The sequence below is a fragment of the Triticum dicoccoides genome, chromosome 3A, assembly GCF_002162155.2.
Source record: "Triticum dicoccoides isolate Atlit2015 ecotype Zavitan chromosome 3A, WEW_v2.0, whole genome shotgun sequence".
Lineage (NCBI taxonomy): Eukaryota > Viridiplantae > Streptophyta > Magnoliopsida > Poales > Poaceae > Triticum > Triticum dicoccoides.
Genome location: NC_041384.1, coordinates 565,076,930 through 565,093,106, shown reverse-complemented (window position 1 = coordinate 565,093,106; position 16,177 = coordinate 565,076,930). Strand labels below are relative to the sequence as shown.

General features: G+C 46.1%; 2 protein-coding genes across 4 annotated transcripts; one reads left to right on the top strand and one right to left on the bottom strand.

Annotated features, from left to right (window-relative positions):
- The first annotated feature begins 1,413 nt into the window (after positions 1 to 1,413).
- Positions 1,414 to 11,104, top strand: LOC119269205 (helicase-like transcription factor CHR28). Of its 3 annotated transcripts, none has more exons than XM_037550995.1 (14): positions 1,414 to 1,753; positions 3,224 to 3,233; positions 3,375 to 3,467; positions 3,562 to 3,690; positions 3,775 to 3,981; positions 4,064 to 5,004; positions 5,749 to 5,820; positions 5,913 to 5,990; positions 6,066 to 6,945; positions 7,618 to 7,748; positions 8,239 to 8,454; positions 8,848 to 9,399; positions 9,482 to 9,691; positions 10,679 to 11,104. In XM_037550995.1, the coding sequence occupies exons 1-14, from the start codon at positions 1,610 to 1,612 to the stop codon at positions 10,781 to 10,783; spliced, it is 3,768 nt and encodes a 1,255-aa protein (XP_037406892.1). In that variant the 5' UTR covers positions 1,414 to 1,609; the 3' UTR covers positions 10,784 to 11,104. The 3 variants fall into 3 exon arrangements, with proteins under 3 accessions (XP_037406892.1, XP_037406891.1, XP_037406893.1); XM_037550994.1 differs by having other exon boundaries at positions 3,224 to 3,284; XM_037550996.1 differs by having other exon boundaries at positions 1,625 to 1,753; positions 3,224 to 3,284; positions 3,398 to 3,467.
- Positions 11,105 to 11,311: 207 nt separating this feature from the next.
- LOC119269206 (L-type lectin-domain containing receptor kinase IX.1-like) lies at positions 11,312 to 13,615 on the bottom strand. Its single transcript, XM_037550997.1, has one exon. It carries the CDS (start codon positions 13,552 to 13,554, stop codon positions 11,515 to 11,517), a length of 2,040 nt encoding a protein of 679 aa, XP_037406894.1. The 5' UTR covers positions 13,555 to 13,615; the 3' UTR covers positions 11,312 to 11,514.
- Between the last annotated feature and the right edge of the window lie 2,562 nt (positions 13,616 to 16,177).

Genomic DNA, 16,177 nt, shown 5'->3' with positions numbered 1-16,177 from the left:
GGATCATTCTAATCTACGCCACTCTTCATCGGCGGCGGCTGCTGTTCTTTTGCGCTGGTCCTATGGGACCTTAGCACAACAACTTCTCGACTGTCTACTATAACAAGTTTTGCCCGGCTCCGGCAATGGAGGGGCGATGACGGCAGCGCGCCTTCGGCTCGCTTTAGTGTTTGTAGTCGTCGCTAGGTGGTCTACGGATCTGGATGTAATTTTTATTATTTTCGATGTACGTTGTATTGCCATGATTGAAGATGAATAGATTGAAAGTTTTCTCGCAAAAAAACATATATCATTAGGTTCTTTATAAGATGTACATATAAACAAGTTACTCTATAAACTTAAGCAAAGTTTGTAAAGTTTGATTTTAAAAAAATCTATACGCATTACATATGAAATGGAAGAAGTAATATTGTTGATACTCAAGTCTGGGCATGAAACGAACCATGCACGCCCTCTCAAAAGGCCCCACCCTCTTGCGCTCCTGCGTAGAAAGTCCATAGGTACGACCAAGCACGCATCGTACAAACAACTCAATCTTGATGGGGTCGAGTACCCGCCATTCCTCTTACTCTAAAAAATGACATGAAGTTCAAAAACCATAAGTTGTGGTATCGGCAGGAGGACAGAGGGTACCTAGTTGCAGACGGATCTTGGATGGACGGTGCCATAGTAAAAGACGAGCGCGCGTTTGGGTGATGGTTGCGGACGTCTAACAATACCTGGGTGGTGGCCGAAAAGGTACAACGGCAACATTAAAACAGGATGGCGCGAATGCAAAACAAGGAGCAAGGACGGATTGAAAGGCAATATGACCAGAAGAGGAATTTAAGTAGACCAAGGGTGTCGGAGTCCTGCGTGGCGGCGTTGCGGGCCCGCAAGCCCCCTTAGCGTATGGTACAAACTTAAACTATCATAAGATTGAGCACTAGGGCGGACTTTATCCTACTATGATCATCACGTGTTTCTTAAACAACAACGTGTTACCACTGTCTCCCATTTCGCAACAATGGATATGGACACCCAATCCCGGTTCCATCATTTCATTTCAATCCTCGAGTCGAATATACACGTATTCCCGGGGCTGTCCTGCAAAAAGCCACGCCCGCCCGCCGCACGGTTCCGTGTGGCACACGGACCCGTGACCCGACCCACGACGACGACCCCGAAAGCTGGACGGCCCTCGGCTCCGAAAACCGAGCCAGAGTCCCTGGCCCCAGAGCCAGCCAGCTAACCGGGGTCCGGTCCGCGGCTCGTCCGCCCACCGCGTGGTGCACATGCCGCGAAATAACTCCACCCCCCACGAACCCGAGTCCGGCCTGTACCCGGCCATTCCCAAACCCTCGACGCCGACCCTTTCCTGGGGCTCGCTCGCTTTTAAAAATCCCCCAACCCGGAACGAATTTTTCCCCTTGGCCTCCTGCTCCTCTTTTCCACCACTTCGACGCGGACGGCATCTCCTCAGCCCACCGCACCGCAGCGCAGCCGCCCCCCACCCCCGCCACGATTAAAAACGAGGGCGAGAGAGAAAGGGGCCTCGGGCTCGTCCGGCGGAGAAAAAGCAAGGCTCCGCTCCCGCGGCGAATTGCATGATCGAATCGCGCCGCGGCGGATGATGGCGGAGGAACCGGCGATGGATTTCGACGACGGGGGCTTCGGCGGCGGCGCCGAGGACAACCTCTCCATGCCCCTCGGCGACTTCATGGCCTTCCTCGAGAGCGAGCCCGCCGACGACGGGGAGGACCCGCAGCCCGAGGTGCGTGCGTCCGTGCCTTTTGCCGCCCCGCCCCTGCCCTAATTCGCATCTCGCTCGGACCGGCCGGATCCAATTCGGTAGGCAGGGTTGGCCGCGCCCGGGGCTAGGGTTTTGGATTGCGTCGGAGCGGACGCGTACGACTGTTTGGGGTGCCATGCCCCCCCTACATATCCGCAATTCGCGATGCCTGGGGTCTTGTCTCTTAGACGCCGTGCCTTTTCGAGTGAGATGTGTGTGAGCCAAGCGTGATCAAGCCTTGACAAGGGATTCGGTGCGACTTTTTAGTTTGGGTGGAGTTATTTTTTTTTTTGTTTCTCCCTACTAAGTGGCACACACATGCTTGTTGATGCTAAAAGCTCAGTTATAGCATGAGATGCAATTAAGTTATGCCGTCTATATATGTGCTTGTTAAATGTTGTTGGGAAATGACATCCATCTTTTGGTATTTGAACCCAATCACATGAGCAATGGTCATATGGTGCTGCCTTTGTCACTGGAGGTTGTTGACTTGAAGAGGCTTCGGCCCTGATGCATTGGGTCCAAAAAATGGCCGAGTGTTGGGTCACTGCCCTCGCCTGTGGTAGTATGGCAGCTGAGCCGATTGGGGTGGTTGGTAGCAACGAGTCTATGATGAGATATGTGGACTAGTGCTGACTAGTTAGGTCGTTGATGATCGCGGCATGTGGCCAAGTGAGGATTATAAGGGGTTAGCAGGAGTTGCATTGTTTTTTCCCTTTTCTGGTATGGTATATCGGCTCCCAATTCTTGTTTCGATGTGTAGGGTAGATATGTATGCATCTACCTCTACTTTCTAGTTGCTTATATGATCTCCAGAGTGTGAGAACGGTTAAGTTTTTCTTTTTGTCAGCATTCAGCTATTTGTTGTCATACCTTCTTGGGTGTGCTTATGGAGCGAAGGAGTTACACTCAGATCTTCTAAGCTGGCTGTAATTTTATTATAAAAATTAGATGAATCAGTTTGATTTGATTTTCTGCGGGGCGATGGTGGGAATCTTGGATTCTTACTGTGAGTGACTCAGTGCAGTGTAATACATTGAACATCCAATTATTCATTGGTGATTGGTTGTTATGGTGAAAGGTGTTTCTCCAGTATATGATTGGATTTGGATCAACATGTGACTTTTGAGAGCTCAGCTTGTTACTTGAGCTACTTGATTGTTTGAAAATGTGACACTAAGCTGTTGAATGCTAGGGTTTCAGATTTCATCCATCGGTATTGCGGTAATTTGTTGTTGAATAATCATAGCGCATGTTCCTTTTTCCTAACAAGCCAGAGCATAAAATCAAGTAAAAATGTTCCGTCTACTATTTCTAGCATCATATGGATGCCTGTGCTCAGCAGTCGCAAGATTGTGCGTCTATATCTAGGCATGCTGTATCATTAATATTTTTTGGAATGTGTCCCTTATGTCATACCCCGTCATTAAATATCATGTTATTCAAATGCAGGCCAATCAAGGTGCGCCAGTGGACAAGACAGGTTTTGCAAATGGTTTTGAAAGCCATGAAGGTATACTGAGCTTTTCAGTTTACCATATGTTTTTACGAGAGCTTTCCTTAAACAAAATCATTGTTAAGCTATTGTTCTATCAATGAGCAGAATTTTTGGAGGATGAAATGCAGGCCAATCAAGATTCCTTAGAGGTGCCAATGGACACGACAGGTTATGCAAATGGATTTGAAAACCATGAAGGTAGACTTAGCTTCTCAGTTCATCATATGTTTTTACGAGAGCTTTCCTTCAACAAATAAAATCATTGTTAAGCTATTGTTTTATCAATGAGCAGAATTTTTGGAGGATGAAGGTTTTTGGTCACACATAGACCCTTCGCAATACCAGATGGAAGCAATGGTTGAACAAGGAGATGGAACCTTTGATGACTCCGATGCTAAGCCTTATGGTTTGGTTGGCAGTGGTGAGAAACAGAAAAATTGCTTTAAACTGACACTTTATGTCGCACTCCGTATGATGCACTATTTATTTGATCATTTCTTTGCAGATTTATCTGGAAACTGCAGAACTACCAATCATAACAACCAACCTTTACCAAGGGACACATTAAACCATATAAATGCTGCTGAAGAAGCAAATGCATCTCCATACGAAGTTCTGTCAAATTGTTCATATGTTGGTGAGCAGTACTTTGGCAAAGCACAGGTCAAAGCAGAGAACCACTTAGAGGGCATGGGGCCACCAACGAATACTTGTATGTCAAATTTCTCCTTGGCAATACATAGCTTGCATCATCTGAGTTTAAAGAAATCATATTCATTTCATATCTACTGCAGATTTGCCACATAATCAGTTCCCAGAGCAATCTGGTTTGAGTGAAGTTAAAAGCGAGGATACAGGGGCAATATTTGATAACACTGGTCAGGCGGGTAATCAATTCATACCAATGAACACATTCTCTTTTGACCATAATGCTGCTATCCCTGATATTTCTTACACTGAGCTGAACATTGGTGAGGCGACTGGAAGCATGAACAATGGCAATAGCAGTTGCCTAACTGTACAGGGAGATTATCTGCAGGCGAAGTTTGGAGAATGTCCCAAAGCAGAGTATGGTTCTCTTGATATGGCTGGTGAAATGTCAATGCATGATTTGCCGCATAACAATCAGTCATATGAGATGGAACAGATCCCACAGAATATATGTGAAAGCAGTTCGATGCAGACAGGCTCTCCGGATCAGTATTGTGATGATACATCTTTATCAGGTTACTACATGTCCTCCCCAGATTCATTATCCTGTGAGCAGATCCAGTCTGAATATATTGGTTTCAAGAGTGAGTCTAGCACCGACTCTTCTCCAATACCCTCAAGCAGAAACTCTACTACAGAGGATGCTGATAAATACTTAGGAGGCTCAACAAAACAGTTGCTGAACTCTAGTTTAGTTCCTATCAGCCACCAACACCCGTATAGGAGCCTGACAGATCAAATGCCTCCAGCTTTTCATGAACAATATGATATTCACAGAAGTGGCAACTCCTTTGCTCGGGGGAATTTATCAAGAAGTTGCTTCGGTGCAAATGTCAATGGTGGTTCTGATTTACTTAACCTTAGTAGCCATCGTGCTCCTGGTCATATATTGCCACCCCAGGGAATCCAAGGAAAACTAAATAACTTTCAGCAATCTTTGTCTGCAAGTCCTTTTGTTCCTCGATTTGGCGGGATGGCATATAAGTCGCATGATGAAAGGGCGACTCTACGACTCGCATTGCAGGTTATATATCCCTCTGTACTGTTGGATCCTCCTTTTCACACTTATTTAACTTGGTTATACCTGCTATCACGAATCACAAAATCATTGGCCGAATAATGATTACGGCTCATTTGGTTTGGAGGAAACTAAAATGTAGGAATTAGGAGTACTATAGGAATTTGATAGGATGACACTTGTCATCCTAAGGAATTGTCTTGCCTCGGTCCTATGCACAAAATGAGCTTTGACTGGATATGTAGTTTTCTCCAAAAACAAAAGAAATGAATAGTATTCCTACGGATTTTTCCTCTGGAATCCTTGTTTCTAGGTTTTTTGTGTGAAAATCCTCCAAACTAAATGAGACCTTATTGTGAATGATCACTCAAAATCCCCAATTGCAGTTTTTCGTAAGCAACACTTAGGATACTTAATACACACTTTTAGTTTGTTGAGTATCAACATTTAGAAATTCTCTGATAATGTTGGTAATTATTAATTTTTTGGGCAAGTTCCCATATGCTGGTTCTTGAGCTTACTAAGTACTTTCTGTTCTGGTAACTGCTGGTGATTATGTCTCCCATCTTCCTATGATATCCTATAACCATACCCTATAGAACACTTGGTTTGCCTTTATTGCTGTGAAAACTTAGTGATTGAGCACGGAATTTATCTGATGACGGAGAAAGTAACATCATTCAGTATTTTTTTCTGGCACCTAGTTTCATGTGCTGCTTCAGTATGCTTAACATATTTGAAGTTTGCCAGGATATATCCCAGCCAAAGTCTGAGGCTAATCCACCTGATGGGCTTTTATCAGTTCCTTTATTGAGGCATCAGGTACACCTTGCAGTCAATGTAATGTGATTCCCTGAAAAATAGTGTCACCAGCTTCTGCGTATTTAGTACTATATTTCATCTTATTCTTACAGAAAATTGCTCTGTCATGGATGGTGCAAAAGGAGAAAAATGGTTCACATTGCTCTGGTGGAATTCTAGCAGATGATCAGGTATACTAGTTAATTTCTCCCTTCTGTTCAGCAAAGTGTGCGAATGTGTCTTAGATGTCATCTGATGCTTTTCAGGGCTTGGGTAAAACTATATCAACTATTTCACTGATATTGACAGAAAGATCACCAGTACCAAGGTCAACTGCCATTAAGCCAGAGCTGTGTGAAGCTGTATCTCTTGACGATGACGAAGACGACCCCACTGATCTTTGTTTGAAAAGGAGGTCACAGACATGTAGCTCTGAAGTGACAACAAGCACTACAGTTAAGACAGAGAATCATATTGTAGAGATTAAGGCCAGGCCAGCTGCTGGGACTCTGGTTGTTTGCCCGACAAGTGTTCTACGGCAGTGGGCGGAAGAACTGAGGAACAAAGTTACCAGTAAAGCTAATTTGTCCTTTCTAATATATCATGGTAGCAACCGTACGAAAGATCCTAACGAGCTCACTAAATATGATGTTGTGCTAACTACGTATTCTATAGTAAGTATGGAGGTACCAAAGCAATCAAGTCCTGATAGCGATGATGAAGAGAAAGGGAAGGCAGACAGATATGGTGCTCCTGTTTCAGGCAGCAAAAAGAGGAAGGCTTCCTCTTCTAAGAAAACTAAAAAGGCCACAACAGAGAAGAGTAACTTACCAGAGAAACCTCTTGCAAGAGTAGCATGGTTCAGGGTTATTCTTGATGAAGCACAAAGTATTAAAAATTACCGAACCAATGTTGCTGGGTCTTGCTGGAATTTGCGAGCCAAAAGAAGGTGGTGCTTGTCAGGGACACCAATACAGAATGCTGTTGAAGATCTCTTTAGCTATTTTAAATTTCTCCGATATGAACCGTATTGTGAATACAAGCATTTTTGCACCATGATAAAAATGCCAATCAGCAGGAACCCAATTAATGGTTACAAGAAGCTGCAAGTTGTTTTGAAGACTGTAATGCTACGTCGGACTAAAGGTCAGTTACTGAACTTACTATTTGTGTTTTCCATCTCTTAGCCTGTGCATATCTAAGAAGTCTTACTTTGTTGTCTCCCAACAAGATGGCTTGCTGATTGTACTTAAACCACATTTTACATTTGACATTTTAATCAGAGTTAACTTTGGCTTAGAATTTATGAAAATTATGATAGTGAAGCTAGTGTTGCTAGTTAATCATCATATTTTTTTATTAATCTTTCACCAAATAACATGTTGAAGAGTTGGAGTTGCTAGGTGTCTTCAGACCATTGATGAAAATATCTTAGTGGATGATACATTAGAGGATGGCATCAAATCATCAATTAGCATGTTAAGCATAATTTGTACCATTTGAAACTTCTATTGGCTATTTCCACAGTTAGTACTCTAAAAATGGGTATTCTAGGTCTTAATACAAGGAACATGCATTATATTATTGACAGATCAAATATATGTTCCTATTGTTTAGAACATTCCCACATTTGAAATTTCTGTCGTTTTATGTTCGTAATCGCTACTGCTGTGCTTTTAATTTCATTTGCGTGCTTATGATCTGGCACCCTGCTATTCCTGTGTAATATTCTTTCTGTTCCAAAGTAGTTGATTTGTGGTCCCCATAATTTTAAACTTTGTAATTGGTGCTGAAAGTTATATTTATTTGGTAATGTAGCGACAATGTTGGATGGAAAACCAATCATTTCCCTACCGCCGAAGACCATATCTCTCAAGGCTGTGAACTTCACAAGTGAGGAGCGTGCATTTTATAACACCCTAGAAGCTGAATCGCGAGCACAATTTAAGGTGTGTTCGCAGTGTTAATTATCCACCCACTTTCTGATGCATTCTTTTATTTTGTTCTTTCAATATTTTGATTTTTGATATTGTCTTGCTATTTCTCCACAATAAATCAGTCAGGATTATATTCTTAATTATGAATGTTATTCCTTTGTATTGTGAAACATAACTCATATATATTTGGTTAATTTCTATCTATGCTTTTGGAATATATGGATTACATTGCTCCACATACCTGGACAGCAAACATGTTACTTTACTTATGGGATTGGATTAGTACAGTCTGGATAACACACAAAAAAGAACTTGTACAGTCTTGATACTAAACAGTTCATATGAACATTTATGAGATGATGGCATGTTTGACCACTCATTTCATGTTCACTTCACGCCAAGTTGACTATGGCTCCTTATTTATGTGTTCCATTCTTAAACTTAAGGAGCCTATCTACATGGTCAATTGCTCACCTGGTCTAATCTGACAATTTATCTGCAGGTCTATGCAGCTGCTGGTACTGTTAGGCAAAACTACGTGAATATCCTGCTGATGCTTTTACGGCTTAGACAGGCATGTGATCACCCTCATTTAGTTAAAGGTCATGAGTCTAGCTGGACCTCTTCATTGGAGAGTGCGAATAAACTTCCAATGGAACGAAAACAAGAATTGCTGGTTTGTTTGCAATCTTGTTCAGCTATATGTGCTCTCTGCAACGTAAGTGTATTTGCCTCTTCTCTTTCTCACCTATAGTTATAATATCTCCCTAATATCTATGTTTACTCTTTGTATCTACACCATGTTCTACAATATTTCATTTTGCTATTGTCATGCTGCGGGGTGTGGTCTATTGTAATTTATTTGAATAATTGTGGCTCGTAATGTTAAATACTCGAAAGGGGGGTTTGCTTTCTTGGACACACAGAAGGGAAACATTGAAAGGTATTGCAATTTCCTAAGATCGTGTCAGCATAAATCGGAACTAGATAAAAGAAACAAAAACTGGAAAGGAAACCCTTGGCTTCATTCCAGTTTCTTGACCCCAGCTTTGTCATGCCTAATATTCTTCTTCAGTTCATACCTAAATCTTAGCTGACTTAAATTGTGCAGGATGCACCTGAAGATGCTGTCGTTACTACATGCGGGCATGTTTTTTGCAACCAGTGCATATTGGAGCAACTTACTGGTGATGACAGCATATGTCCAGTCTCTAATTGCAGAGTCCGACTTAATGCAACTTCATTATTTTCTCGAGGCACCCTTGAATTCTCGTGCAAATCAACAAGTGAATTCCAGTCTAATGATTCCTGTACAGAGATGGTACATACTGAAAATCAAACTGGGATTGATTCATCTTATGCATCTTCTAAAGTGAGGGCTGCCCTAGATATCATTCTCTCATTACCTAAAGTTGACCCCACCCAAAGTAGTGATAGCAAAAAAACAATTGGGCTTGCCTCTGAAAATACCAATGGGATGAGTTCAGAATATGCTGACACCAAGACGACAGAGAAGGCCATTGTTTTCTCTCAATGGACTAGAATGCTGGATTTGCTAGAGGTTCATTTGAAAGCTTCTCATGTGACCTACCGGAGGCTTGATGGAACAATGTCTGTTGCTGCTCGGGAAAAAGCCGTGAATGACTTCAAAACAGTTCCAGAGGTTCGTGTTCAATGATATTTTTTACATGCAACTTTCTCGAGTGTATCACAATTTGTTCTCTGATGATTTCTGCTGTTGGCAGGTTTCTGTTATGATCATGTCTCTCAAAGCTGCGAGTCTTGGTCTAAATATGGTGGCTGCCTGCCATGTGCTTATGCTCGATCTTTGGTGGAATCCTACCACTGAGGACCAAGCTGTTGATAGAGCACATCGTATTGGCCAAACACGACCAGTCACAGTATCTAGGTTAACTGTCAAAGATACTGTTGAAGATCGTATTCTGGCACTCCAGGTAAATTTAAAACCATCAGCATAAGATCACTTCATTTAGTATGCCTACCCACCTTTTAGACTGGCCAGGATATCGATACTAGGCTACTAGCTATGTGCTCATACTGGCTGTAGGGACCAATGTCTCTCTCTTCAAGAGACTGGTCTCAGTCGCATGAGAGAATTGGTTGGTCAACCGGTAAACCACCGACACCCTGGACGATGAATCCTCGAGTAGGGTGTCTTCACCGTTTTGATCATCGGTCCAGCTTTTAAAAGTATATACGCGTAGGATGCTTAGATTGGCCAGGATATCGATACTTGCTCTGTGCTCAAACTGGCCGTAGGTACCAATGTCCCGGTTTCTCTTAAGAGACTGTTCTCAGTCGAATGAGAAATTGGTGGGTCAAATCAACACCGTGGACTATGAACCATCAAGTAGGGTGTCTTCACCTTTTTTATCAGTGATCCAGTTTTTAAAAGTATAGACGTGTAGGATTCTTGCCTACTCCCGCCCCTCCTTTTGAGCAGTGAGAGATACTAAAGAAGTTGGAAAGTCTATTTTTGTAGCTTTAAGTATATCCCTAACATTATTCACATCCTTGTGATGTTGTAAATATATAGCTTCATTTTCCTGGGATCACCTGAGACCAACCGGAACAATAGGTAGGCACCAGAATTCACCTGGACCGAATAGGGTACAACTTGATCACCATACAAAACAGTGCTATCTTTTTGAACCGAAACTGTAGGGAAGGCCCTGACAGTAAAATTTTGTTAGAAGAGAGAAAAATTACAAAAGAGAAACTGCACAAGGGCTATCTTAATACGAAATATTTAATTTCTTGCTTTGAGTTCCAACTGCTCACTCGGTTAAATCCTATGTGATGTAACCCTTCCCATTGGTCCTCGACGAGAGGGTACTATTTATCGATATATTCTGTTTGGCAATGAATTTTTAGATGCACTGTTTCATGCAGTGCGTACTAAGATGTATAATTTGTCTCAGGAGAAAAAGCGGGAGATGGTTGCCTCAGCTTTTGGGGAAGATAAATCTGGTGGCGGTCAGACTCGACTGACAGTGGATGACTTGAATTATTTGTTCATGGTTTAGCATCACCTCCTGAGATGGAACCCAATTTTGCTCATGGAATGGTGTAATAGGGGCAGTGATAGATAAATGTTTCTCAGGGGAGGTAACAAATAGCATTTCTATAGGGGCCTAGTGCTTTTAGTTTGTACAGGTGTTGAGATTTTGTAGTTGAAAGATGTCATTGTGGTTGTTAGACCATCCAATTAATTTGGCACTGCAAGTAGGGACCCGACCCTCAGGTTAACTTTCAATTGGCTGCAATGGTGTCGTTTGACTATTATGAAGATATAACAAAGCAAAATGTTGTTAGTTAACTTATATTTGTACAAGTTTTCGTCAGCACATTCTAATCTACTTTTTGGCTTACACGCGTCTGTCTGTTCAGTGCGGTTTTATATAACCATGTGAAAGTTTGAGCGGTGTTCTAGTCTCGTTGTTGGTTTGACGTTGCGTGTGACCTGCTACACAAAAACTGTGGCGACATCTAGTTGGCTCGTATCGGCTATCATCTCACACAGTTATAAGCAATCTAGCAGCTTTATCACCTGATGACTCAACCTAATACCTCAAACTGCCTCAAGATATTTCTTCTTGTTCGGTCCTTTTGACCGATATAATTCATATTTTCATGCTATACAAACCAAACTCAACTCATACAGATATAATTGTACAATCAATCACACCTCCATGTTACAGCACAAGACGAAACACACAAAATCATCGTGAAAGCAGCTTCACAAAATCCACCACATTCACGGCTCCAGAAGTCTATCCCTCACCGAAGACCCTTTGCCAGCATTAGCCCCTGATGACTCGCACTCAGTAACGCCGCCTGGGTCCTGTGTGTTGGACGCACCTCCAACTGATGACACCAGAGCAGCCAAGTCAGGCAAAGGGAAGAACGTCGGCACCGGCATCTTCGGTGCCAGCACAGGCAATGGCGCCTCAAACTTCAGGGCATTCAGGGCCTGCCTGATGCTTGGCCTATGCGTGTAGTCAGGATGAGCGCACCATAGTCCAACCACCATCAGATGCTCCATCTGCTTCTCATCGAACTCCCCCTTCAACCTCCAGTCTGCCGCTTCGAGAAGGGCTTTTTTCCCATACAGCTCCCACACCCACGGCACCAGCCTTGCCTTGCTCGGCTCCGCCGTGGGCTCCGATGGCTGTCGTCCGCAAGCAATTTCCAGTGCCACGACGCCGAAGCTGTACACGTCCGACTCTCGGCTTGACTTGCCTGTCGTCAGGCACTCTGGCGCCAAGTAGCCCAGCGTGCCAGCCAGGACGGTGGTGTAGGGCTGGCTGCCATGCTCAACGAGCTTGGCAAGGCCAAAGTCGCCGAGCTTGGCACTGAAGGTCGCATCCAGCATCACATTGCTCGGCTTGATGTCGCGGTGCACAATGCACTGAAGGCATTCCTCGTGAAGGTAGAGCAATGCCGAGGCGAGGCCCAGTGCAATGTCGTACCGTGTCGGCCAGGTGAGGTGCACGCCCTTGCCGTAGAGGTGCTGGTCGACGCTGCCATTGGGCATGAGCTCATAGACGAGCAAGAAGTCGCCACGGTGTTCATGGCACCACCCGACAAGCCGGACCAAATGCCGGTGGCGCAGCTGGCTGATGATGCGTACCTCGGCCGCGTACTCCTTGCGGCCCTGGGTCGACCCCTTGGAGACCCTCTTGATGGCCACCTCCTGACCAAGCTCCTTCAAGAATCCCCGGTAAACAGCACCGAACCCGCCCTGCCCGAGCTTCCTCTGCTCGGAGAAATTATTGGTTGCCGCCGCCAATTCAGCATAACGGAACCTTCTTGGCCCGCTCTGCACGATGAACTCGTCAGTCAGCTCGTCGTACCCCATTGCATCGTCGATATCGACGTAGGGGACACACTCTCCTGTCTTCCTCCATTCCTTCACGAACCAAACAATCCCTGCACCGACGAGCACAACAAGGAATCCACACAATCCCAGTACCACCCACAGCACCACCGTCTGCTCCTTGCTGTCGACGCTGGAGGTGAAATCCCAGTACAGGACCTTGTGCAGCTCGGCGGCCTCGCCGGTGGCGGCGGAGAAGCCAACGGCCACGGCGTCGGGCAGGTGCTCCCTCAAATCGACGGCGTACCACAGAAGGACGTCCGTGGGGGGAGCGTCGCCGTAGGAGAGGGCCACGGTGAGGTTCTTGGCCTCCGCGTCGTACGCGACGCGCGCGTGCGCCGTGCGGCCGTCCTTCATGCTGGTTGGCCAGTCGGCGGTGGCCACGGAGGCGATGCCCCCGAGGTCGATGCCGACGTGGTCGTCGCTGGGGTCCCAATCGTTCCTGTAGGTGTCGAATTCGACGGCGACGAGGGAGCGGCCCCCGTTGCGGGCGGAGGAGTTGAAGAGCCCGAGAAGGCCGCCAGCGGATCTGTTGGGGATGACTGAGGGGAACGGGGAGAGGAAGAAGGCGAGGCCGTCGCCGGAGGCGGCGGAGGGTTCGGGGGCGGAGATGGAGAAGGAGAAGGCGGAGGCGAACGAGGCGGGGCGGCGGGAGACGGGGTCGAGGAGTGGGATGGGGCGGGAGAAGAAGGCCCGGCCGGCGCTGCTGGTGAGGGGCCCGACGCGCTCGTCGCGGGTGAGGCGGATGAACTTGTTGAAGAAGGCGTCGCCCTGGAAGGAGATGCCCGATGGGGCCGAGTCCGAGGCGGCGGTGAAGTTGTAGGTGAAGGAGAATCGCGCGGCGGCCGGCGGCAGGAGGAGGGCGACGGAGAGGAGGAGGAGGAGGAGGAGGGAGGGGACGGCGACGGAGATCCCCATAGAGTGGGTAGGGTGAGCCTTGGCCCTTGGTGGAGGACAGGGTGGGGCCGAGGTTGACTAGAATGAACAAGGCATGAGCTGGATTGCATAAAATCCTACTGCTTGAGACCAGTAAAAAATACGAGCTGGGATTAGTGGCTTGTATTATACGTATGGTCACCATCTCTCCAACGCGGCCATGTATTTATCTGCGTATTGGTCAGGACCAGTTCATGGACATTGATGTGAAAACTGGCTATCCAACCGTGTCCAATCATTTCAAAGAAATTTGAACAAAATGGCCAAATTTTGCAGATTAGATGATTTCATTCAAACAGATCAAATTCATTGCGTTTTTCATACATTGCAAATAAATAAAAGCGGGCGATATTCTTTTAACCTAATCTAAATGATCGCCAATCGTGGCGGAGTCCGTGTCACACATCTCGTCTTCTTTACGTCTGGCAAGCTCGCCGGCGGTGCATCAACAGGAGGGGAAGAATAGGAGTGGCCTTCTCGGTACCCAAGCCATGGCGGCGTCCCGTGTGCTACTCTTCCTTGCGGGAGTGCGCCTTGTCGACGATGCCGATCTCGTGGTCATGGCCGTGTGGCACAAACCACGATGGCGACGCGACCGACGCTGTCTGCGGTTGCCTGGACCTCCTCTCCGGCCACCTCTGTGTCGATCTTTGCAAACATGCGTCCCTCTCCTTCCATAGGACGCGCGATCGCTATAGCTCGTGGCGGATCTCGCGGGCGGTGCGCAGAGACTGGTACATCACCGGCTGCTCATCCAGGAAGTCTTGATCCTCTGTAACCATTGCCGTGACGACATGGTCGTTCGCCTGCTCATCGGCGATTTGCCCCTTCATGAGCCGGTGCTCGTCGAGGAGCCGCAGGTTGTACTTTGGTCCTCCCGCGAGAACACAAACACCGGCGACACCTGCAGCTCTTTCGCCATTGCGACGTTGAAGTGCGCCCTTGCCTCCTCCAAGGTGATGCTGGCATGGACCAGCGGGGGCGGTGGCACCAACTCGTCTTCGTACACCTAGTATGTCGTCTTTGCCCCGTCACTGCCCTCCGGTGAGCTCGCCGACAAGAGAACCTCTATCCGGTTAGCACGACGGGCCTACCAGGCGGCCGCAATGCCGACCAACTCCTGCTTCTGCTCCGTTGCGAGCCTCTCCCACATCTCTCAAATGCTCACGACGGAGGTGGTGCTGTGCTAGTCGTGCTGGCCAAGGAGGCACCGCTAAAATAGCAGGTGCCGACTAGGACAAGCGGTGGACTATGTCAATGCGGGCACCGGAGTAGGTTTCTCGTTTGTCACGCCTGTTTAATGCCGACATACGGACGGACGTGAACCGGTTTGAATGCGGGTCAGAGCCGTTTAGTCACGTCCGTTCACGCGTCTCCAGCATTGGAAACGGGTGGGAAGACCGAGCGCTGATACGTCTCCATCGTCTCTACTTTTCCAAACTCTTTTGCCCTTATTTTGTACTCTAATTTGCATGATTTGAATGGAACTAATCCCATCCGACGCTGTTTTCAGCAGAATTGCCATGGTGTTATTTTCGTGCAGAAATGAAAGTTCTCGGAATGACCTGAAACTTCACGGAGATTATTTTTGGAATAAATAAAAAATATTGGCGAAAGAATCAACCGAAGAGGACCCATATCCTGTCCACAAGGGTGGAGGGCGCCCCCACCTCCTAGAGAACGTCCTCCTGTCTTGTGGGTCCCACAGACCTCCACCGACCTCAACTCCAACTCCATATATTCACGTTAGGGGAGAAAAATATCAGAGATAAGGATTCATCGTGTTTTACGATACGGAGCCGCCGCCATCTCCTGTTCTTCCTCGGGAGGGCAGGTCTGGAGTCCATTTTGGGTTCCGGAGAGGGGAAATTGTCGCTATCATCATCATCAACCATCCTCCATCACCAATTCCATGATGTTCACCACCGTGCGTGAGTAATTCCATCATAGGCTTGCTGGACGGTGATGGGTTGGATGAGATTTACCATGTAATCGAGTTAGTTTTGTTAGGGTTTGATCCCTAGTATCCATTATGTTCTAAGATTAATGTTGCTATGACTTTGTTATGCTTAATGCTTGTCACTAGGGCCTGAGTGACATGATTTCAGATCTGAATCTATTATGTTTTGATGAATATATTTGTGTTCTTGATCCTATCTTGCAAGTTATAGTCACCCACTACGTGTTATGATCCGGCAACCCCGGAGTGACAATAGTCGGGACACTTCCCGGTGATGACCGTAGTTTGAGGAGTTTGTGTATTCACTAAGTGCTAATGCTTTGGTCCGGTTCTCTATTAAAAGGAGGCCGTAAATATCCCTTAGTTTCCAATAGGACCCCGCTGCCACGGTGAAGGAAATATGCCCTAGAGGCAATAATAAAGTTATTATTTATTTCCTTGTATCATGATAAATGTTTATTATTCATGCTAGAATTGTATTAAACCGGAAACATAATACATGTGTGAATACATAAACAAACAGAGTGTCACTAGTATGCCTCTACTTGACTAGCTCGTTGATCAAAGATGGTTATGTTTCCTAACCATAGACATGAGTTGTCATTTGGTTAAACGGGATCACATCATTAGGAGAATGATGTGATT

Bases quoted from the DNA above. Each gene is read 5' to 3' on its own strand.
- LOC119269205 (XM_037550994.1), top strand. From the start codon at position 1,610: ATGATGGCGGAGGAACCGGCGATGGATTTCGACGACGGGGGCTTCGGC. The intron at 1,754-3,223 runs GTGCGTGCGTCC...ATTCAAATGCAG, and splicing joins GGGAGGACCCGCAGCCCGAG to GCCAATCAAGGTGCGCCAGT. The intron at 7,749-8,238 runs GTGTGTTCGCAG...ATTTATCTGCAG, and splicing joins AATCGCGAGCACAATTTAAG to GTCTATGCAGCTGCTGGTAC.
- LOC119269206 (XM_037550997.1), bottom strand. From the start codon at position 13,554: ATGGGGATCTCCGTCGCCGTCCCCTCCCTCCTCCTCCTCCTCCTCCTC.